Source organism: Arachis ipaensis, chromosome B09 (assembly GCF_000816755.2).
Source record: "Arachis ipaensis cultivar K30076 chromosome B09, Araip1.1, whole genome shotgun sequence".
NCBI classification, from domain to species: Eukaryota; Viridiplantae; Streptophyta; class Magnoliopsida; order Fabales; family Fabaceae; genus Arachis; species Arachis ipaensis.
The window spans coordinates 120,570,374-120,593,947 of record NC_029793.2 but is presented as its reverse complement, the minus strand read 5'-3'; the positions used below and the strand labels follow the sequence as shown (position 1 = coordinate 120,593,947).

Genomic DNA, 23,574 nt, shown 5'->3' with positions numbered 1-23,574 from the left:
AAAAATCCAAAAAAAAAATTCAAGTAATTAAGTAATTAAATAAGGGGACAAAATTACCCCAATGCTAAGTTAAGTTAATGAAAAGATCAATGCATATGTGATACAAGTTAAGAGAAAAGTTGATGCATGAGTATGTAATACAAAAGTGGGAAAATTTTGGGTAAGTTAAGGATGCTCTAAGAAGAAAATAAGAGTGTGTATATAGGTAAGAGTTTAGGTTAATCAAGGATTCAATTTATAGCTCACTTAGCCATATATATACCCTCACCTTTACCTTGGCCCCATTACAACCTTGAAAAGACCTCATGATGCTTGTATTGGTGCATTAAATATTTGTTGATTGGTTAGGTGAAGAACAAGGTATAGAAAGCATGATTAGAGAAGAGTAGAGTGATTACCTGATACACTAGAGAGACTAGAGTGCATATACACCACCAGTGAGGGTTCAATGCTTGATTCTATGTTCCCTGCTTTCATAAGCTGTCTTCTTACAAGTTTATTTGTCTTTACTGTATAGTTTGAATTAGTGAAGTTTTAGTTATTTTTATCTTGAAGAACTTATTTATTTTAACCAAGTAGACAGAATCATATAGTTGCATTCATATACATAAAGTTGCATTGCATTGCATGAGTCTTACTTTTTCCTACTCATTTATTTTATCTCCTTAAACTAAGCATGAGGACATGCTAATGTTTAAGTGTGGGGAGGTTGATAAACCACTATTTTATGATTTACATTATGTTTAATTGAGTGGTTTCATCAAGTCTTTACCCACTTATTCATACTAATTGCATGGTTTTATAATTCCTTCCTAATATTATTCTATGGTTGAAAACTTGCTTCCTAGAGATCTTTAATTAGTGTATTTTAATTCTCCTTTATACCATTCGATGCCGTGATCCGTGTGTTAAGTGTTTCAGGCTTCATAGGGCAGGAATGACTTAGAGAATGGAGAGGAAGCTTGCAAAAATGGAAGGAACACAAGAAACTAAGGAGATGACCAGCGAACACTGACGCGCGCACGTGGCTCACGCGACCGCGCGGAATGAAGAAAATTGCAGTGACGCGAGTGCGTGCCTGACGCGTACGCGTGGATTGGAGTCTGCACGAATAACGAGAATGCGTGGATGACGCGTACGCATGACAAGAAAAATCGCTGAATGACGCAAACGCGTGGACGACGCATACACGTGACCTGCGCGATCTGCAGAATTAACAGGAAACGCTGGGGACGATTTTGGGCCGCGTTTTGACCCAGTTTTCGGCCCAGAAACACAGAATAAAGCCAGGGAACATGCGGAGACTCAACACACATCTTACACATAATAGACATATAGTTTTAGATACATTAGAATAGTTTTTAGGTTTTTAGATCTAAATTTAGAGAGGATTACTTTCCCTCTAGGTTCACTTTACATTCATTACTTTTGCTTTTGGATATTGAAGAAGTCATTACCTCCGTTGAAAACATTATTCTAGTTTGTTTACTTTGTCCCTTAGTCTTCCATATCCTTATTTAGTTTATTCAGAATTACAATTGGATTATTTTCATGGATTTTTGATAAAGAAGATTACTTTTACTTTTAATTAATTTTTAGTCTCTATTTTATTTTATTTGATTCATTATATCTTTTTCTTATATTTTTCTGAGTATTATATTAATGTCAATGGAGTAGATTCCCAAACTTGACATGGGGGTGGATTAAAAGGAGGCACTTGAGTTGGAAGGCTTAAGTGTTGGTTAAATTAGAAGTTGTTGGCTAGTTCTGTATTTACTAACACTAGACCTTCCCAAGGGAGAGGACTAGGATTTGCGAATAAGGATTAGCTCAGTCACTTGACTTTCCTTTATTTAGTAAGGGTTAACTAAGTGAAAACAACAACCTTTTTGATACTACATTTAAGAGATCCCAACAAGGATAGAACTTCCAATTAATCATTCCCCTAGTCAAGACTTTTTATATTAATAATAATTCTTAGTTTTATTACTTTAGTTTATAATTATTTAATTGCTCAATACCCAAACTCAAACTCTTTCAGAAATTTCCTAATTAATAAATTAGTACCCTTTCCTACAACTCGTTGGAAGATGACCTGGGACTCATACTCCTAGTATTATTATTTCTAAAATTTTGTGACAACTTTTCTAAATTGACAAGGTGGATCTTAGCTGGTTAAGAACTATACTCTCAACGCATTCTCTATTTTGATTTCTTAATTAGCCGACTTCTGTCCACTCGTCACACACCCTTCCTTTTAAATTAAAAAATGGCTTTGCCTTTTTAGCAGAAGCTCCTAAGAATGTTGACAAAGCAGCTAACCGACCTATAAGTCTTTGTACCTCCTTTAAGATTTTGAGGACTCAACGTGTCTAGAATAGCTTGAGATTTCTCAGAATTAGCTTCTATTCCCTTTTGGGTAACTATAAAGCCCAAGAACTTACCTCTCTAAATTCCGAATGCACACTTCATCCGGTTCAACCTTATCTAGTGAAAATCTATTGCAAATTAGTAATCAAGTTAAAATCTTGTTTTGTCTTTATCAACATGTCGTCAATGTAAACTTTCATGTTCTTTCTGATTTGCTGCTTGAAGACTTTAGTCATCAATCTTTGATAAGTGGTCCCTGCATTTTTCAGACCGAAAGGCATTATAGTATAACAGTAGATTCCTTCAGGGATAATAAAAGTTGTTTTCTCTTCATCAGGTTTGTACATAAGTATTTGGTTATATCCACTATAAGCATCTAGGAAACTTAAAATACGATATCCCAAGGTTGAATAGATCATGTTATCAATGTTAGGCAAGGAAAAACAATCCTTTGGACATGCTTTATTCAAATTCATGTAGTCTACACATATACGCCATTTTTCATTAGATTTTTTCACCATCACGACATTAGATAGCCACGTCGAATACGTCAAATCTGGAATAAATCCAGCATCCAATAATCCTTGAACTTGCCTTTTGACCTCGGTAGCTCGGTCGGGTGACATCTTCCGACGTCGCTGTGCAACCAGTTTAAAAGTAGGGTCAATAGCAAGTTGGTGGGACATGAATGTCGGATCAATTCCTGGCATATTAGAAGGTTCTTAGGCAAATAAATCCACATTATCTCTCAAGAAGTTTTGAAGTTCTAACTTTTGGCGATAAGGCAAATCTTTATTGATCATGGTGTATTTTTCTGCTACGTTACCAATTTGAAAGTTTTCCAGGTTTTCATTTGGTTCTGGTCTCGGCTTCTCTTGAACTCAAGAATCCAAGTCAACTGAAAACACTCCAGTATAATCTTTGGCTTTATTCCTGAGAGTCAAACTGGCCTTGTTGCACTTCAAAGCTAACACCTGATCTCTTTGGATAGTAGCTATCCAACCTTCAGAGGTTAAGAATTCAATGACAGAGAATTTGGTTGATATAAACACACAGAGGTCGTTGAGCGTCTTCCTTTCGAAAATCATATTATAAGATGTCAAATCCTTCAGAACGACAAACTCAGCTTGTACTGCTTGCAGATCAGCACCTTCTCCCATAGTAAACAGGAGATCAATAGCATCATCGAGCTTGATGTAGTGATCTCCTAACCCCACCACCCTAGGAAGATGTGGTTTCAAGTCCTGATCCTATAGCCCCAATGCGTCAAAAAATTCCTGAAAAGTAATTTGAATCTGCCCCTGTATCAACCAGAATTCTCTACACGATTCCATTTCCTAACTTCGTGGTGATCATCAAAGGCTCATCATCATCAGATGTGGTATATTAGAAATCATCTACCATGAACTGCGCAGTTGGGATGCTAGTTATCTTCAGAACTTCTGAGCTTGCAACTTTAAGATCCTTCTTCATTGTATTTTCGGATTTGGATTTTGACAACCCATTTTTTGCCACAACCACATTCACCACGACTTGGGTAGTCTCGTCCGGGGCTTCTACAGTCCTTGTATTCCTTGGGTTCCTGACTTTACGATCTTCGTCATCATTATGTGTGCCGTTTAGGCGGGCTAACATGCTGAATGAATTCGAAAAGTTTACCATCCTGTATTGCTTGTTCCAATGCATCTTTAATATCAATACAATCCTCTGTTCTATGACCATAGGACTTGTGATAGTCACAGTATTGCGACTTATTCAAAGAAGCCATTGGTCGAATCTATTTTGCCTTTGGGAGAATGCCTTGGTGTGACACTTGTTGGTACACTTCAGTCAAAGATGCTACTAAGGGTGTATATGTAGAAAATTTCTTGGGGTGACGGAATTGGGTTTTTCCTTTTGGTCGAGACTACCCTCAAGACATCCTCATCTCTCATATACTCCAAGGCGATTTGGTGGGTTTCCTCCATGGTTTTCACGTCTTTGAAGGTTAGGTGCCTCCTGAAGTCCCCTTCTAACAAACTAGCTATAAGACATAAGCACACGACTTCAGAAATTCACGTGTTTTACTTCCAACAGAGCTTTGTCAACGCGATCCAAGTAATCTCATATTGTTTTCCCTGTTCTTTGTTCCACACCAAGTAATGAAATAGGGTGTTTGGCTTAATTTCTTCTTGTAGTGAAGTGGGCCAAAATTTTTATTTTGACATCAGCAAAAGAAGAGATGGATCCAAAGGACAATGTGTTGAACCAGGCCATTGCTGGTCCTGACAGTGTTATCGGAAAAGCCTTGCACCGGATAGCATCTCCTACCCTTTCGAGATTCATTCAAGCTTCAAAAGCATTAATGTGCTTCTAAGGATCCGACTTTACTTCATACTTGAGATCTATCGGTTTGTCAAAATGTTTGGGAAAGTGAACTTGGAGGACATGAGATGTAAATGGGGTTTGACCCATGATCACATGTTTCCGAGCATCCCTGTGTCTTTTAGGGGTTGGACTCCTTTGTGGAGATCGTTTCCTTCTAGACTGGCTGAACGGAACTCATATCTCCCCTTTCTCTCAATGTCACAATGCTCGTCATCACGCCTGGGCGACCTCTTGTGTCTTTGAGGTGAACGTCGTCCATCGCTATCACGCCTTTGGTCAAGGACGATCCTTTCTAGGTTTTTCCTTTCAGGGCTATGGTAGTTATGAACCTTGGATGCTCGACTTTGGGAACGAGATTGCCCGAATTGTGACCGTTCCGCTAAGCGACGTTCCAGTTCTATCCGATAATGTTCCAGATCTTGCACTCTATGGTGCATTTATTGCATAGAATGCACATAGTCGTCCCCTAAGCCTGCAAAATCACGAGCCCCATTATTCTGAGTTTCTGCATTTTGTGGCTCGTGATTTTCAAAATCGGAGGAACTTGATGTTCCTCGTACGTAGGTGGAGTGACATCTATCTCATGTCCATCTTCTTGATGTGACTCCTTGAAAGGAGTGTTTAGGTTGATCATCGAGTGGATTTTTGTTCAGCCATGGCTCCGATTATGTAGGGTCCCCACAAACGATGCCAAATGTTCGTACATGTTATGAGGTAACGAGTTGATGAGACAGGAAGATCGAAGATCCTAACTTCGGAGAAAGCAGAACCAGGCCGGGAGGACAATCTGCAAGACACTTGGATGCTTAAGTTAGTAATGTTTCAGGTACTTTTCTTGTCCAGAACAGATACTCCCACACAAAAATGGGGGTAACAAATCTGTTGCCAGAATTAGTTACTTATACTTTTTCTATTTTATACACAGAATTACGTGGGACCTAACATTTTTGTTGAAGATAAAAGAGTAAACTACCATTTCTATCCATAAAAGATGAACTTTTACTAACAAACTACTCAAATCCTAAAAAATTATTTGAAAACTCCAAAGTACCCTCTAATATAACCTAACTCTAACTTTTCTTTTTTACTCTACACCACCATTCTCCCAAATCAAAATCCACCACGACCCAAATCCTTCCTTACCACCACTCTCATCTCCAACTACCGCCACTACTACTGCCATCACCACCACTACCATCACCGCCTCCTTCTCTAATACCACAACAAAGGCAGAAATAGAGTGACAGCATTGGTGTCTTGGCATTAGCGATTCTAGCGACCTCCAGCAGTAGCGGCGACAAGATCTGTGCATCATCGCCACCCTTGCCCGAAGATCTATGCTTGCCACCATTGCTGCTCCATCAACGAGGGCTGTGAGCATTCTATGCCTTTACTTCACATTCATGCATGAGGTCCTGCATGGTAGTGGCACTCTCGATTCTCTTGAGCTCCGCTTCGATGACCCAATCCTTGGTCTTCATGTTGCCTTTTACAAGAACGTCGTGGACTCTGATTGGGAGTACCATCTCCGACAATAGCCTTTGCGCCAGCATTTTGACCTTGAAGTGCTGCTCACAGAACTTTGAGGTTGGGGACTGAGGGGTTCGAAGATTCGGTAATATGTCGTTGTTATGGTCTTTTTTAATTTTCAATTTTTACTTTGTTGCTTCATTCTTTAATTCCGCATCTCCATAATCTTACTTATTATTGAATTGTATATCTGTGATTGTTGAATTTGAATACTCCACTTCTATTGTTGGGATTTGAATGTGTGCATTGCAGTTCTGTTGGTTCTATTGCTGAATCTGTAATAATATGGTTCTGTTGAGGTATTGTTGTTTGAATTTAAATGTGAAATTCTGAATCTGAATGCTCCTCCTCTTCAAAATGAATTTTTCAGTAGTGATGAGTAACATCTCTTTTTAGTCATTCTCTTACTCTCTTTGTTTCAGCTTTCTTTCTCACTCTTCTTGGTGGTGGTAAAGAGAAAGATTTGGGGATGGTGATAACAACAGTGATGGTAGTGGTTAAAAATGAGAGTGATGGTGAAAAAAGATTTGGGTGGGAGTGATGGCATAAAGTACAAAAAGATGTTAAAGTTAGATTATTTTAAAGGATATTTTAGAGATTTTAAATAATTTTTTAGAATTCGAATAATTTTTGTTAGTAAAAATCCATCTTTCATAAATAAAAATAATAATTTTATTTATTCGTAGATAAATTTATCAATATTAATTCTAAACTTTTACGAATAAATAATAATTTACTTAAGATAAAAAAATAAAAAGAAAAAATCTATAAGCCAGCAACTTTATTAAATTTTGGTCAGTATGTAATCAATAAAAGAAAAATAACTAATTCCACACCAAAATCTCACACCATTAAAAACTTTATTAAAGGCTATAAATCACAAAAGTTATTACCCTAATAGTCCTCAAATAAAAATACAACACATCTTCTTGTGGCACACAGTGGGTTGGAGGGCTTGAGGCATTGTTAATTTGTTATCAAATGAACAAGGCCGGTGCATCGGTTACCGTTATAATCATGCACGAAACTGCTGTCACGTAAATAACTAATTAACAAACTACCTAACACAACTCATCACCATCCTCTATGATCTATCCTATTCTAATGTCTTTCCATTTTTAATAACCATAAAGCATGCATTCTTTTTCTAAATCTAACTCTCTCCTCCCCAAAAAAAGACAACACGCTTACACCACTAACTAACTTTGGCGCCAAAAATAACACACAACACAAACACAGCGATCAGACTCCTCGCGCTCACGCGCTGCCACTGACACCCTTACCGCCATCGTCGGACTCTGACCCGTCCATCGTCCCCGCCGTCGCATGGGTCAACCCCCCCGCCATGAGTCCTACCCCTCCCTCTCCTCCTCTCGTGTCGACTACCTCCACCACCAACTCAGCCGCGGGGGGGATGTAGCCTCTGTCGTCTCTGCTGCCATAGCCACCCCCGTCGACGATCTCGCCTGGCCGTTCGAGAAGCTCGAGGGGCTCAGCGAAGACGATGTGAGACAGACATCGTACGAGATTTTCTTCACGGCGTGCCGGTCGGCGCCGGGGTTCGGCGGCAAGCACGCCCTGACGTTCTACTCGAATTACGAGAACAATGGCGCCGGTGAAGGAGGGAAGGGGAACCAGGTGGTGACGAAGCCGACGAGCAGGGTGAAGAAGATGCTGGGATTGAAGATGCTGAAGAGGTCGCCGTCGAGGAGGATGGTGGCCGGTTTTGGTGTTAACGTCGGGGGAGGGTTGTCGACGCCGTCGTCGCCGGTGGCGGGAGGTAGTAGCCCGTCTATTAACGGGTTGCTTCCACCGATGAGGCCTCGGAGGCCGATGACGGCGGCGGAGATGATGAGGCAGCAGATGAGAGTGTCGGAGCACGATGATAATAAGCTCAGGAAAACCCTAATGAGAACCGTCGTTGGCCAAGTAATCTAATCAGTCTTCTCTTTTGTTTTTCCTCCTTTATAAATTGTCAAATTTTTTTATCTCTATGTGCAACTTGGTATTTAGAAGAGGCAAATTTGTATAAAAAAAAAAATTATTTTTGTTCTTTTACATTGATATTTTTCTCTCTTTGGTGCAAAGATATGTTGATTTAATTGAATGTTATGTGCAATTGGGATTCTGTCATTCACTTATTGTGATGAATTGGTCACCTGTTTGAAAATTTTCATTGATATTTTTCCCTCTTTAGATCTTTAAGTTGCTGCAAGAGAAGCTAACAATTGAGTATGTTGTGATAATTTGAGCCTTTTGAAGAATAATTATGTTCCACTAAGCATAACAAATTTGGATATTTAAATCAGTGCGGTTGCATTGCAGGCAGGGAGAAGATCAGAAACAATCATTATCCCTTTGGAACTCTTAAGGCACCTAAAGCCCTCAGAATTCAGTGACTCCACTGAGTACCACATGTGGCAGAGGAGGCAGCTCAAGATGCTTGAAGCAGGTCTCCTCCTCCACCCATCACTCCCTCTTGAAAATAACAACCCATTTGCCAAGCGCTTCCACGACATCCTCACCAGCAGTGAGTCCGGGCCTATTGACACTGGCAAGAACTCAGATACCATGAGGACCCTTTGCAACTCTGTGGTTTCCCTTTCATGGAGAAGCCACAATGGAACCCCCACTGATGTTTGCCACTGGGCTGATGGATTCCCCTTCAACATCCACCTCTACACTGCCCTCCTGCAATCGGTTTTCGATATCAGGGATGACACATTAGTCCTTGATGAGGTTGATGAGCTTCTTGAGCTGATGAAGAAGACATGGTCTGTGTTTGGGATAACATTGCCAATTCACAATGTGTGCTTCACTTGGGTGCTGTTTTATCAGTATGTTTTAACAGGGCAGATAGAGCCTGATCTTCTCACTGCCTCACATATAATGTTGAAAGAAGTAGCAAATGATGTTAAGAAGGAAAAGGATGCCATTTTTGTTAAGATATTGTCATCAGTTGTAAGATCAATGCTAGATTGGTCGGAGAAGAGGTTACTTAATTACCATGAGTATTTCATGAGAGGAAATGCTAACCAAATCGAAATCCTTCTTCCTTTGGTATTGACAGCTTCCAAGATTTTAGGTGAAGATCTGACAATCACAAATGGGGAAGGGGCACAGAATGGAGACATAGCCATATTCAAAGCGCCCCATGAGCGCGTTGAAAATTACATCCGTTCTTCCATGACATATGCATTTGACAAGGTTTGTTATAATATGTTTTCTGTTCACTATTCTCATTTATAATCTAGTTAATCAATGTAATCATGATTCATGATGTATTGGTTTTTTGTGAGTGCAGACATTTGAGGCAGTGAATGCAAAGTCTGCTGAATTTGAGAGAAAGAAAGAGTTGAGTGAAGTACTTCTTGAATTAGCTCAGGAAACTGAAGGTCTGGTGATGAAGGAAAGACAAAATTTCACTCCAATGTTTAAGAAATGGCACTCAACAGCAGGCGCAGTTGCGGCGATGGCACTGCACAACTGCTACCGGCAAATGCTGAGGCAGTACATAAATGAATTGACCTCACTGACCAGTGAATCGGTTCAGGTATTGCATAGGGCTGCAAAGCTTGAAAAGGCTATTGTCCAAACAGTTGTTGAAGACGCTACTGAGAGTGAGGATGGTGGCAAGACAGTGGTGAGAGAGATGGTTCCCTATGATGTTGATTCAGTCATATTGACTCGTCTGGGAAAATGGATATATGATTCACTGCAGAAAGCCAGAGAATATCTGCAAAGAGCAAAAGAAACTGAAGTGAGTTTTAGCTTTGAGATCCTTGTTCCATCAAATTGAATCACAGATTGTAATGATGGGATATAGCTTATAATTTCCTTGTTTACTTTTACTGCAGACATGGAATCCGAAATCCAAAACGGAGCCATATGCACAATCGGCTGTGGAGCTGATGCAAATGACCACCACAACTGTGGAAGAATTCTTCAAAGTTCCAATACCAATTACTGAAGAATTAGTTCGAGCTCTTGCCGATGGATTGGGGAGCCTCTTCCAAGAGTACATGATGTTTGTTGCAGCATGTGGTAAGTACCAGGAATTCATAATTTCATATAGCATTAGAATAGGAAATACAAGGCACAAAACAATGGTAGAATGATGGTCCTCAAATTGCTACAATAGATTAGAAAAGTGAGGGTATTTCATTCTTTTAACTTCTATTTTCCTTCAGGTTCAAAGCAGAGTTACATCCCGGTACTTCCACCACTGACAAGGTGCAGCCAGAATTCAAAATTCCTCAAACTATGGAAGAAAGCCGCTCCATGTGGTGCTGGTCATAAAGATCTGTACAATGTTAATAAAGCACATGAAGGTCAAAATCCTCGGCCATCGACTAGCCGTGGAACGCAGCGCCTCTATGTTCGGCTCAATACCTTGCACTATCTCCTTACCCAGATCCATTATCTGGACACATTGCTTGCTACAAACCCAGGAGTTGTTCCTTCAAGCCGCATTCGTCTTGGGAATAGCCACAGGGCTCAAAACAATGGTTCTGTATACTTTGACTCAATCAAGAAGTCTATTCTAGCTTCCTGCCAGCATGTCTCGGAAGTTGCTGGATACCGTCTCATATTCCTTGACTCTAGCTCTGTATTCTATGATGGCCTGTATTCTGGGGGAGTAACCAGGGGACAGATTAGGCCTGCATTGAGAATCCTCAAGCAAAATGTGACTCTGATGTCCAATCTTCTTATAGAAAGAGCTCAACCAATGGCAATGAAGGAAGTCATGAAGGCCTCCTTTGATGCATTCCTTATGGTCTTGCTTGCTGGTGGAAACACTCGCGTGTTCCACCGGTCTGATCACGAGATCATCAAAGAGGATTTTGATGTGATGAAGCGAGCTTTCAGCACATCTATAGAAGGACTGATATCAGAACACGTGGTGAATGGAGAGGCTGCAGTGGTGGAGGGAGTCATTGCATTGATGAGCCTCAGCACTGAACAGTTGATAGAAGATTTCAGCATTGTCATTTGTGAAGGAAGTGCCATTGGTGTAATGACAAATGGACAGAAGTTACCAATGCCTCCAACTACAGGTAAATGGAATAGGTCAGACCCTAATACAATATTGAGAGTATTGTGCCACAGGGACGATAGAGCTGCAAATCTCTTCTTAAAGAAGACATTCCAATTGGCAAAGAGAAAATGATAAACCAAACATAGAACCGTGTTGAGATTCATGGAGTGGCTTGTAATTCTCAAAATTTTGTGTGGTATTGGAGGTGTATGAACCTTGGCAGGGAAGGGGGAGAGGGCAGGTTTGTATATTTATGCACATACGTTGCTGAATGGAGAAATTGCAGAGAAAAACAAGAACAATGTAGTGTGTTCCATCATTAGGCACTTTCTATTAGCTTTGTAACAATTTAATATTGTAATATATCGTAATGACTAATGAGATCAATTCTTCCATATGCCAAAAATGATGGAAAAACACTAATTTGTAATGAATTGTACTTCTGTTTTACATTATATTTTTCCGATATTTGTTTAATTCCAAATTTCATAGCATGTTAACATATATAGAGGCAGCATTACCAACGTTTACAATTGTAGTAAATTTTAAGGACAAATTTGATTCACTACACAGAACTGAAGTACTTGAAACAAAGTGCAGCTGGAGTTTCTTCTATCGCAGGAAAAAATCCCTTAGAGTTGGTATTAGAAATACATTTATGTCACAATCCACATGAAAATGGTAGACCAGACAGTAACAGAAACTGAGGCACAGGCATAAGTTGCTAGCATGATGATTGAGCATTCTGTTTCACCAGCTCCGAAAAATTGAGTAATTGTACCTGTGCCAGATTCATAATAGTATTATTCCAAAATCTCAGGCACATACTGAAAAAAGTTTCAAACTATTGTACGAATCAAAAGTGGAAAGAGTAATATATGTACATTTAGACAATGCTTTGTTAAGAAAAGTAGTTTTCTGCCTTAAAAATACCCTTAATCTCTAGTAATGATGTTACTGAAAATAGAGATTTTGGTTATGTTGAAGCTGAACTTACTCATGGACACTGCAGGAGGAACAGCATATTGAAACAGCAAAGTGAAATGATATAATGGATCATGGTGGATCACACCAAAATGCACTGCACCTTTAACAATGCCCACACCTAGCATTGGTAAGACGATGAACCTAACCGCAATGATCCCTATAACAATTGAAACCTTAATTCCTGACCCTTTTAACCCTGAAACAAAATTAACCAAGTATTTTTTATCATTAGATTTTCTTCAGGTAGAAGAACATCAAGCTGATAGTGATTATTACCCTGAAGAAGAGTTGCTCCAACTAGTAAAGTGATTGCTGGAATGCATGCATCACTGCAGATCAGAAAAACAAATTGTAAAATGAACTTGATAATTACCTTAGTAACTTGGACCATAAAATTGGATGCTGATATAGTTGGTTTTTTGAATCTTACCCCAACATGGATGTAGAGTCCTGAACTACACGGAGAGGGGCATTTTCGCCAATAAACAGCTTTTGAAGTTGAGGGATTACACCAATCACCAAACCAACAATCTAGAGGCAAAAAATATGTCAAATCCTAATGATGTTCTAGTAAAAATTTGGCCAATTTAACTAACATTTTTAATATGAAGTTTTCATTTATTAAATGCTGGAACTATTTGAAAGTGCCATAATTTCAGGTTGCAAATTGATCACTTATTCTTAAAAGAAAGAGAACAATAAGGATATAGGGATGAAGAATTCAGAAGAAATATTGGCATACCACTGCAATTGTTGCAGGAGTTAATAGGATGTTCAAATTGAGCTTTACTACTAATTTCTTCAATGTTTCCATAAGCTTTGTATGATTGCCTACCTGTATAAAAATGGACGAAAAAAATTTAAGACCTTCTAAGTCACTTCATAAAACAATTTGCTGATAAATATATATGGTGTATTTGATTTGCATTTCTATTTTCAGAAAATTTTGTAAAAGAAAAAGAGAAAATAATAAAAACAATAAAATTATATCAGAAAATAAAAACACAAACCAATCGCACCCTAAATAGTTCACAAAAGATATTGAAAAGTGCGCAAAGTGTATATATATCTACTAGAACAATGAATAAACCTCTGCTCTTACATCAGGAGTTGGTTTTTCCTCTAAAGTAACAACTAATCCATTTGAAGGTTTTGTATGGTTTTCAGGATCTGATTCTATTAAATCCAATGGATATGATGTAGAATCATCAACATTTCTGACACTAGAAACCTTGCATGAATATGCTCTCACTATGCTGTACACAATAGTCCAAAAGTACATGCATCCAACCTGGTACATCATAATGAAATAAAACATTAAAAAAAATCTTAATTAACTGTTGTCAAATTTTTCTGATATATGAACATAATTAAATTTTCAAATACTAAATTGTCTTACAGCCAAAGAAAGAGTAACATAAGCCATTGCTTTTTGATAACAAACATCTACATCTCCAAAAGGACTACTACTTTGTTTACAAACTGAAGGAATTACAATCAGAGGCAAGTTTCCAAGATTTCCTGTTTACAAAATACAACAAACTCAAATTAATGAGAAGAGAAAAACTTCATGAATGATGAACTCTGCGCGGAACTTTACAAATCAAATTCGTCGAAAAAATCCACATCCTTTTTTATGATCAACAAAAATTGTATTACATTGAATTGGACTTGGCTAATTTAAGCTACCTCCAGCACAGCAGCCTAAAACAAGGCCTTGCAAATTATGAGGAGCTTTGGTTACTTTCATAAGTAACCATCCTAAAGCCGACCCGGCGATGAATGTCAGAAGAATGTTCAGTGGCATGAACCACCTGCATGATTCATACAGTGAAAGAATCTTAGGGGAAGCAATTCATGAATGGTTTAAATGCAAAACCAAAAGAAAATGCAGAGTAGGAAGAAAACAACATACAGCATAACCAGGCTCCTACATGTTATAGATTTTGTCAGGATGCTGCATATAAGAGCTGGAATGAACACATAATACACCAACTGAAAAAAAGAAAAACATCATTAAGTGTTGAGCAGCGAAATTATTAAGGTAGTTGTCTCATTGATTGTATTGATTTTTGAGCAGCAAGAGTTGTGAGAATGAAGCTAGAACATGATAGTTGATGATATGTTTCTTGCTTTGTGACTCTGATGAACTAATGAATTAACATCATTTGTTCCATTTTTGAAAAAGACATTCCTTGGAATCAAGAAAGATGTCTCTTAACAAATTAGTTTAAATAAAGTATTTAGAAAATAAATAAAATAAATAAAATAACTTACTGCATTCAAATGCTTTCTAGCATTGTCTCTCAACAAATTAAAGCGATCAAGAGCAAGAAATGCTCCTACAGCAGTGATGATTATCAGCTTAAGAACCGGCATTAATGCAGTCATGAACAGCTTCCACAGCTCCATTCTACTCTTCTTTCCTTAATTAATTACTAACTCTAAAAAAAAGTGTATATCCTTCTTAATTATCAGGCTGGTCCAAATTATAGTTCTAGGAGAATCAAAACAATTTCATCTTTTCTACTCTTCATCAGAAAATTAAAATGAGGTAGGGTGAGTCTCACTCTTTTATTTTTATCTTATTCAAATTTCGATACATATAGTTTTGTTTATGGAACCGGTTGAAAAGATAATAGCAATAATACTAACCAGAATGAGACCCGTACAATGTGCAAAGAGGTAAATTAATTATACTATATAGTGTATTCTTATTTTTAAAAAAGGCATAGACCTTTTATATTAGAGTTGTACAAAACTATATCTTCATTTATTGCTTTTATTTATACATTTACTTTAGTTGTCATACTTTATCTTCTCATATGGTGTTTTTTGGATTTCATATAATTAAAGAAAAAATTTTAAAAAAATGAATAAGAATGAGAAACACCAAAAATATAAATTAATTTTATAATCATGATATATTTGAATATACTTAATAAGGAGATGTGCCAAATTTAAACTTGGACTTAGAAAAATAAATGAGAATAAAAATTACCAAAAATATAAATATAAAATTATGAATTAATTTTATAATCATGATATATTTAAATGTAATATTCATTCTTGACAGAATATCGAAACGCCTTGACTCTTGAAAAGCCTGCAACGTTTCTTTGGCAGGTAGAGTCGCTCTTACTCAACCGACTCTATCAACTATCCCATCTTATGTAATGCAAACCATAAAGTTGTCTTTGAGTATTTGTGATCAAATTGACAGCATATGTCGCAATTTTGTTCCGGGGGGCTGATTTAGTTAGAAAGCCTCATCTTTTTTAATGGAAAACTCTTTGTTTGCCTAAGGCGCAAGAAGGTCTCGGCTTTAGACTTGTGTGGGTTTTTAATAATGTAAATTTGATGCAATTAGCCTGAAAACTTGTCCGTAATAGAGATCTTTGGGTTAAAATTCTTCGAAGTAAATATGGATGGGTAAAGCTACTCTTCTTGTTGTTAAAAAGATCAAAACAGTTTCGAATTCTTGGCAAAGCATCCAAAGGATTTGAAAGAATTTTCAAAATAATCTCATATGGAGGGTCGGATCCGATACTGAGATTATTTTTTGGACCGACCAATGAATACCAAATATTCATAAATTTGTGAATTTTGCTCAGCCAGAAGTGCTGAAAGAGAGAATTTGCGAGTTTGTTATTAATTTTCATTGGGACTATGACCGGATTGGTATTATGCTGGGAGATGATTGGTATTCTAGTTTCGCTTCTATTAAATCTTCTAAGCTTGGGTTAAGAGTCAATAGTTTGGTTTGGCTTCTGGTATCGACTAGTGTCTTCTCCATAAAGTCGACTTGTGCTATCTTTTTGGGGCATGCAGATGAATCAAATGCTTCCTTATTCTAAAAAATATGGAAGTTGGAGGCTTCGCAACAGCTGCGGTCTTTCTACTAGTTCGTAGTGCACTAAGCCCTTTTGACCAATGCAGAACGCGCCAGAAGACATATGGTGGAGGAAGACAGTTGTACTATTTGTGGTGTATCCCCTGAATCTTTGTTTCATGTGCTCCATGACTGCAGGGTGGCGAGAGGCACGTAGATGGGTATTGATAATAGTTTGGTCTCACGTAACTTCTTTAACTCTCCTCTTTTGATTTGGTTGTTAGAAAATTTATCTACCAAATCTCCCTATTAAGGACAATCTTGGCCCTTTCTTTTTGTTACTACGATGAATTCCTTATTGTTGAGTCTACAGCGGAATTTTGACTTCTAATAGATACAAACTAATATGAAATTGAACACTACTCACAGTAATGCACTCGCTATATATTTTGTAAAGAGGAAAAACAATATGAAAGATTTCTTCTAACTAACTCTATAAGATGATATGAACAAGGATATTGTTATTGTTATTGACTTCAATTACAATTCTAGAGACGTATATATAGTATCTCTATGCTATAACTTCAACGAATAAAAATAAAATTCTCCGACAAAAAACTCCTTACTAAACATTTTGAGTTCTCTCCTATTAAAACTCATTTATTTTACTTCCTACAATTACTCTTATCCTTCCTTTATTCTCACAATTCTCCACTTGGTCAAAATTTGAAATCTACTCAAATTTTGGACAATCAAAGTACGGTATTCGTATCCCCATGCCTAACATGGAATAACATTGAGCAATTCCAAACAGTGCTGGAACTTGCTTTCTGACACTACTTTAGTCAGCATGTCTGCAGAATTTTCATCTGTGTGTACTTTTACAAGAGAAATGTTGCCTTTCTCTATAACATCACGCACGAAGTGATATCTTACATCAATATGCTTGGTACGAGCATGATGAACCTGATTTTTAGCCAAATAAATTGCACTTTGACTATCACAACTCAGATTCACACAATCTTGCTGAAATCCCAAATCATCTAGAAGACCCCTTAGCCACAATGCTTCTTTTACCCCTTCTGCTACTGCCATGTACTTAGTCTCTGTAGTAGATAGTGCCACTGTAGCTTGTAACATCGATCGCCAACTAACTGGAGCACCTTGTATTTTATATACATAACTGGTCGTAGAACGTCTTCTCTCTAGATCACCAGCATAATCAGAATCAACAAAGCCGTTGATTTGACATGATTTTTCACTAAAGCATAAACCTATGTCAATGGTACCCTTCAAGTACTTTAATATCCACTTGACTACTTCCCAGTGTGCCTTACCCGGATTTTCCATGAACCTGCTAACAATACTGACTGCCTGTGAAATATCTGGGCATGTACACACCATAGCATACATTAGGTTACCAACTACACTAGCATAAGGTACATTTTTCATGTAAGTCTTATCTTCTGCTGTTATGGGAGATTGTTTACCAGAGAGCTTGAAATGTGGAACCAACGGTGCTACTACTAGCTTAGCATTTTTCATTTCGAACATTTCAATAACGCGCTCAATGTACCCTCTCTGGCTCAAGAAAAATTTTCGGCTTGATCTTTCTCTTTTAATTCCCATGCCTAATATTTTTCGTGTAACACCCAAATCTTTTGTTTCAAATTCTTTACCAAGTTGAACCTTTAACCTATCTATCTCCACCTTGCTCTTAGAAGCAATAAGCATGTCATCCACATACAATAGAAGATAGATATAATCACTTCCAGAAAGCTTATGAATGTATACACAACAATCATAATTACTTCTGGAAAAACTTTGTTTTAACATAAATGAGTCAAATCACTTAAACCACTGTCGAGGAGATTGTTTCAATCCATATAGCAATTTCTTTAAGCGACATACCTGATTTTCTTTACCCTCAACCTTGAAAACCTCAGGTTGATACATGTAAATGTCTTCCTCTAAGTCACCATGCAAGAAAATTGTCTTTACATCTAACTGTTCCAACTCAAGATCACCCTGAGAAACAAGACTCAAAAGCACCCTTATGGAAGTGTGCTTCACCACAGGAGAAAATATCTCGTTGTAATCAACACCTTCTTTTTGTGCAAATCCCTTTGCTACTAATCTAGCTTTGAATCTTGTACCATATGACTTAGTAGGATCTTCTTTTTTTTTTATTCACCCATTTACAACCAATTGTAATCTTTCCCACAGGTAACGGGACCACCTCCCATGTCTTGTTCTTATGGAGAGATTGCATCTCTTCTTCCATGGCAACCAACCAACTTTCTCTATCTTTGTCTTTGATAGCAAGTTTGAAGGTGACCGACTCATCATCCTCCACCGAGAGTGCATAATCTACCAAGTTTACATGCCCATAATGTCTCAGAGGCTTGTCTGACCTGAACTTTTGAACGAATTTATAATTCCTCTTTGGCCTAGTGGATGCCAAAGAATCCTATTGCTGCTGTTGTAATGCATGTGCATTTTCTCGTTGAATCTTCTCATGATCAAGTTCATCCTCTGCATTATCTCGAGTAGCATTAGGATGCTCCACTTGAACATTATTAGAATCTATTTTTGGTATTTAGACTCTATCTCTACCACTTGAGTATTTAAAGTTTTTCCAACATCACCATCATCTGGCATCGTATCTTTAGACAAAACTATCATAGGTCATTCATCAAAGGTAACATCCCTGCTAATTACAAACTTAGAATCATTTACGCTCCAAAGATGATACCCTTGAACCCCTCTTGGATGCCCCCAAACAGATTGCTTTTTTAGCTCTATCATCAAGCTTATTATCTTTGACATGATAAGTCTGAGTTTCTCGTAATCTACATGTTCTCCTAACCACACCTTATAAGGTATGTCTCCATCTAGAGAAGAATGTGGGGATCGATTCACTATGTAGCAAGCTGTAGCAACCGACTCCGCCCACCACTCTCTGCCTAACCCAGAATTAGAGCACATACACCGTGCCTTCTCAAGTAGCGTATGATTCAGTCGTTCATCGACTCCATTCTGTTGTGGTGTTTCTCTAACTGTCCAGTGTCTCACAATGCCTTCTCGAACACAGAACTCCTTGAAAGCCCCATCCGTGTACTCTGTGACATTATCTACTCGTAGAGTTTTCAACTTCCTACCTGTTCGGTTTTCAACCATTTCTCTCGATCGCTTAAAAGTGTCGAATACCTCATTCTTATGCTTGAGGAAGTAAACCCAAACATACCTGGAATAATCATTAACAAAAGTAGCAAAATACCTAGAACCACCCTTGGAAGTAACTTTAGATGGACCCCAAACATCAATATGCACGTAGTCTAACAATTCTCTGCTTTTGTGCTTGCTTGTAGAAAACTTCACCCTGTTTGCCTTTCCATACACGCAATGCTCACAAAATTCCATTTGTGGTTTCTTCATATTCTTCAGCAAACCTTGTCCAAAAAGTAATGATAGACCTTTCTCTAACATATGTCCAAGCCGCATGTGCCATATTATTGTGCAATTTGTTTGATCTCTACTTCCACCGATTTCAACTGCTAATTCACCTGTGACTGTTGTCCCCAAAAAGAGAATAAAGATTACCGTGTCGAACTCCCTTCATCACTACCAAAGAACCACGAACAACCTTTAGTACCCCATTTTTCGCAACTATTTTACAACCATTTTTCTCTAACAAACCTATGGAGATAAGATTTTTTCGCAAGTCTAAAATATGTCTCACATCCGTTAAGGTTCTTACTATTCCATCGTGCATCTTGATTCTTATAGTATCCAACCCCACAGTTTTACAAGCATGATCATTGCCCATTAAAACTGTGCTACCATTTATGCTTTGATAGGTAGTAAACCACTTCCTATTTGGGCACATATGGTGAGATGCTCCTGAATCAAGAATCCACTTATCGAAGATTTCATAAAGAATAAGAATAAAATTCTCCGACAAAAAACTCCTTACTAAATATTTTGAGTTTTCTCCTATTAAAACTCATTTATTTTACTTCTTAAAATTACTCTTATCCTTTCTTTATTCTCACACTTATGGTGTCGACGAAATAAATTTGTTTTTGATGTTGATGATATCACTGAGGAGGATAAGGTTGCTCCCCTTGCTGTGTATCTAGCAAAGGACTTTCAGCATGCTCAGGCTAAACATGTAGAGGCGGATTAAATAGCACCCCCAAGAACCTCCTTTTGCTAAGCTAAACACAGACGGTTCGATTCTATATAATAGAAAAGTAGCTTGCGGCGGAATTATTAGAGATATGGATGGAAGGTTTCTAGCTGATTTTAGTGCAAACTTAGCTTTTATCTCGGTTACTTCGACAAAGTTCTAGGAAATTTTAATGGGTGTGGACCCTATTATAAATCTGGAGTATAATCATGTGGTTGTGGAGGTGGACTCAGTTGCTGTAGTAAGGCTTGTTCTTCATGATGATATTCATTTGCATTCTTCTCGAGCCCCTTATTTTGGTAATTAGAGAGAGGTGCAGCAGAATAATCAACTAGAGAATACAACATCAGTTCCGAGAAGCAAACTCTTGTACAGATGGAATAACTAATTATAGTCATAGTTTACCTTTTGGCTGTCATGTGTTCTTTAATTTACATTTTTGCATCTCTCTTCGTCTTCTTTGAGCTTTAAGTCCCATTGTTAATAAAAAAATATATTTGAATGTATTTAAGAAGAAAATGTGATAAATTTAATCTTATTTGAAGGAGTTTTTACTAATTGGTATGAGATTAAGAAATAAAGAGTAGTAGAGTCTTATGTAGCATGCATAAGTAGACCAAATAATGTAGTAGTAAGAGTATTAACATGTATAAGTTGTAGAATTTTTAATATTTGTAACTGAAAATTTTATAATTATTAGTATTATGATACTTTTAATGTATATTATTATATTTAATTAGTACTTTGTGTTTTAATTGAATAATAATAATAGATAAGAATTTTTTATTAAAAAAGAATTGGTTAATTTTTAAATTTTACTAAGGAAAAATATATTTAAACACGATATAAAAAAATTTAAACATTAATTTTTATATAATAAAAATAAATAGATATTAATGCAAATATGATGAAACTAGCACGGAGGTTAATTCATGACAGGGAGACCTTGTGGGTAAGGGTTTTGAGGAATAAATATAGTGGTGGTGATACTCTTGTTCCAAAAATAACCAAACCTCAATCATGTTCTAACGTGTGGAAGGGAATCTGTCAAGTTTGGAAGCGGTTTGAAGGGAACCTTATTTGGAAATTAGGTGCTGGTAATACAACTCGATTCTGGGTTGACCACTGGCTGCCTGCAGTGTATCGGCTTGCTGATTTTGTTCAGAATGGTATAGTAGAGGATAGGCTGAAAGATAGGGTTTTTGACTATGTTTCGGGCTCAAATTGGGATCTTAATCGTATTTTGGAGTTACTGGGCTTCCATTTTTGATGCAACAAAACCTCCTGAAGCAAGCTTTGGGGATGACCAAGTGGCTTGGTTGCACTCAGTAAATGGCTCTTTTTCCATTAAGTCGGCCTACTCCATTTATCTGGAAACCCCTGAGGACTTGGCTGCTAGTCTGTTTTTGAAGGTTTGGAAGTTTAATGCCCCCCTAAAGAATCCGAGCTTTCTGTTGGTTGGTTGCAAATGATGCCTTACTCACTAATGCCATGCGATTTAGAAGGGGGATGGCTCAAGATGATATTTGCAGAATCTGTGAAAACTTTCCTGAATCTGTGCTCTATGTCCTCTGTGATTGTAGAATTGCGTATACGACGTGGAAGAGCATAGACAATTCATTGGGTCTTGATAATTTCTTCAACAAACCTCTTCAAGTTTGGCTTTTGGAGAACCTGTCATCCCAATCCACCTACCAAGGTATTTCTTGGCCCCTACTTTTCTCTTGTATCATGAATACTCTTTGGTTTTATCGGAATAAGTATATCTTTGAAGAGGATCGAACTATGCCAGAGGGTGCTGTCTATTTGGTTGCTCTTCGGCTAGTTCGAGATTATGCTGCTGTCCAATTTGAGTTTATCAGAATAAGGAGAAATGTTGGTTCTTTTATGAAAAAGCAGATTTATTGGTCTCCCCCAACCCCCCCTCATTAAACTAAATACAAATGTCAAAGGAGGGAAAGGCTGCGTGTGGTGGCATTTTGCGAGATCATGAAGGACAATTCTTAGCTTGTTTTAGCGTCAATCTAGGTGTTTGTACTGTTACTGTGGCTGAATTGTGGAACATATTTCTTGATACGGAATTAGCTATTCATTTGGGCATTGCTAATTTCGCTATTGAGGTTGATTCAAGAGTTGCAGTTTCGTTGTGTTTGAATGATACTATTGATCTCCATGGAACTCGCACGCTCATCGTGGCTATTAAAGACAAATTCAGCAAGTTTTCAAATTGAAAACTTCGCCATGAATTTCGAGAAGCAAATTGATATACTCATCATTTAACATCTAATGGACACTCTCTGAAATTTAGTTATCATTTCTTTTATAATTTGCTTTTCTATATTTCGTCTTATTTTCTTTCTGATGCCATAAACGTTTCTTTCTCTAGAATAATTTTTACGTGGTGTTTTTGAGGTTTTTGGTCCGTTGTTTATAAAAAAAAAATATAGAATTTGGAAGAGCCCCACTAATAAATAGAGTTGCATTACATGCACTAGAACTTACTATTTTTATTTTCTTTGTTTAAAATTTGATCACTACCACTGGTAACTGAGAGCATATGACATTTGAATATTGATAAATTTGAGTTGATAATATCTATTTAATTTTTAAAAGAGTTTTGATATCATATGTATCTCATATGTATCTTAAAATATCTATCAACAAGCGTAACATCATATTAGTTTTGGAAAATTTGTGTTGTACCAAAAATATTAATATTCATTAAAAGCTATAATCGTTAGCTAATCAAGGTATCAAAGGACATTTTTAATTTTTATTCATAAATTTAATATCAAAATAGTTGGGCATTATGAGGAGACCTTTTTCCTTTTTTATTTTATTTTCTTAGAAAATGAAAGCCTAAACAGTATGTTAATGTGAATTCTTAATTAACAGTATGTGTTATGTGACAAGTGACAAAATTTTATATTTAGTCAAGATAATAGTTTTTAATATTTACAAAAATCAAATTAACTTATTAAATTTCGAAAGGGTACAAAGCATATTGATAGTTATTACTTATTATGATATAATGATTAATATCCACTACTCTTTTATATTTTGTAGACATATCTACGTATCTACTACTCTTCTTCTTGACTCTCTTTTTGATAATTAACTAAATATTTTACTAATAATCTTCTACAACTAAGTTAATTATTCAACAAAATCTAATCAAATTAATATAACTTAATTGATATCCATGTACTACAACCTCTAATTTTTTTTTGACTAAATACGTTATTATATATAATTAGG

General features: G+C 37.0%; 2 protein-coding genes across 2 annotated transcripts; one reads left to right on the top strand and one right to left on the bottom strand.

Moving 5' to 3' along the window:
• On the top strand, positions 7,296-11,543 carry LOC107615903. The gene is made up of 5 exons (XM_016317920.2): positions 7,296-8,196; positions 8,593-9,474; positions 9,572-10,027; positions 10,125-10,311; positions 10,458-11,543. The coding sequence occupies exons 1-5, from the start codon at positions 7,594-7,596 to the stop codon at positions 11,435-11,437; spliced, it is 3,108 nt and encodes a 1,035-aa protein (XP_016173406.1). The 5' UTR covers positions 7,296-7,593; the 3' UTR covers positions 11,438-11,543.
• On the bottom strand, positions 11,769-14,889 carry LOC107619391 (protein PIN-LIKES 3-like). Its single transcript, XM_016321674.2, has 10 exons — positions 14,570-14,889; positions 14,208-14,287; positions 13,982-14,106; positions 13,692-13,813; positions 13,395-13,583; positions 13,035-13,127; positions 12,723-12,823; positions 12,569-12,621; positions 12,303-12,488; positions 11,769-12,086 (listed from the first exon to the last, which is right to left on the bottom strand). Exons 1-10 carry the CDS (start codon positions 14,702-14,704, stop codon positions 11,962-11,964), a joined length of 1,209 nt encoding a protein of 402 aa, XP_016177160.1. The 5' UTR covers positions 14,705-14,889; the 3' UTR covers positions 11,769-11,961.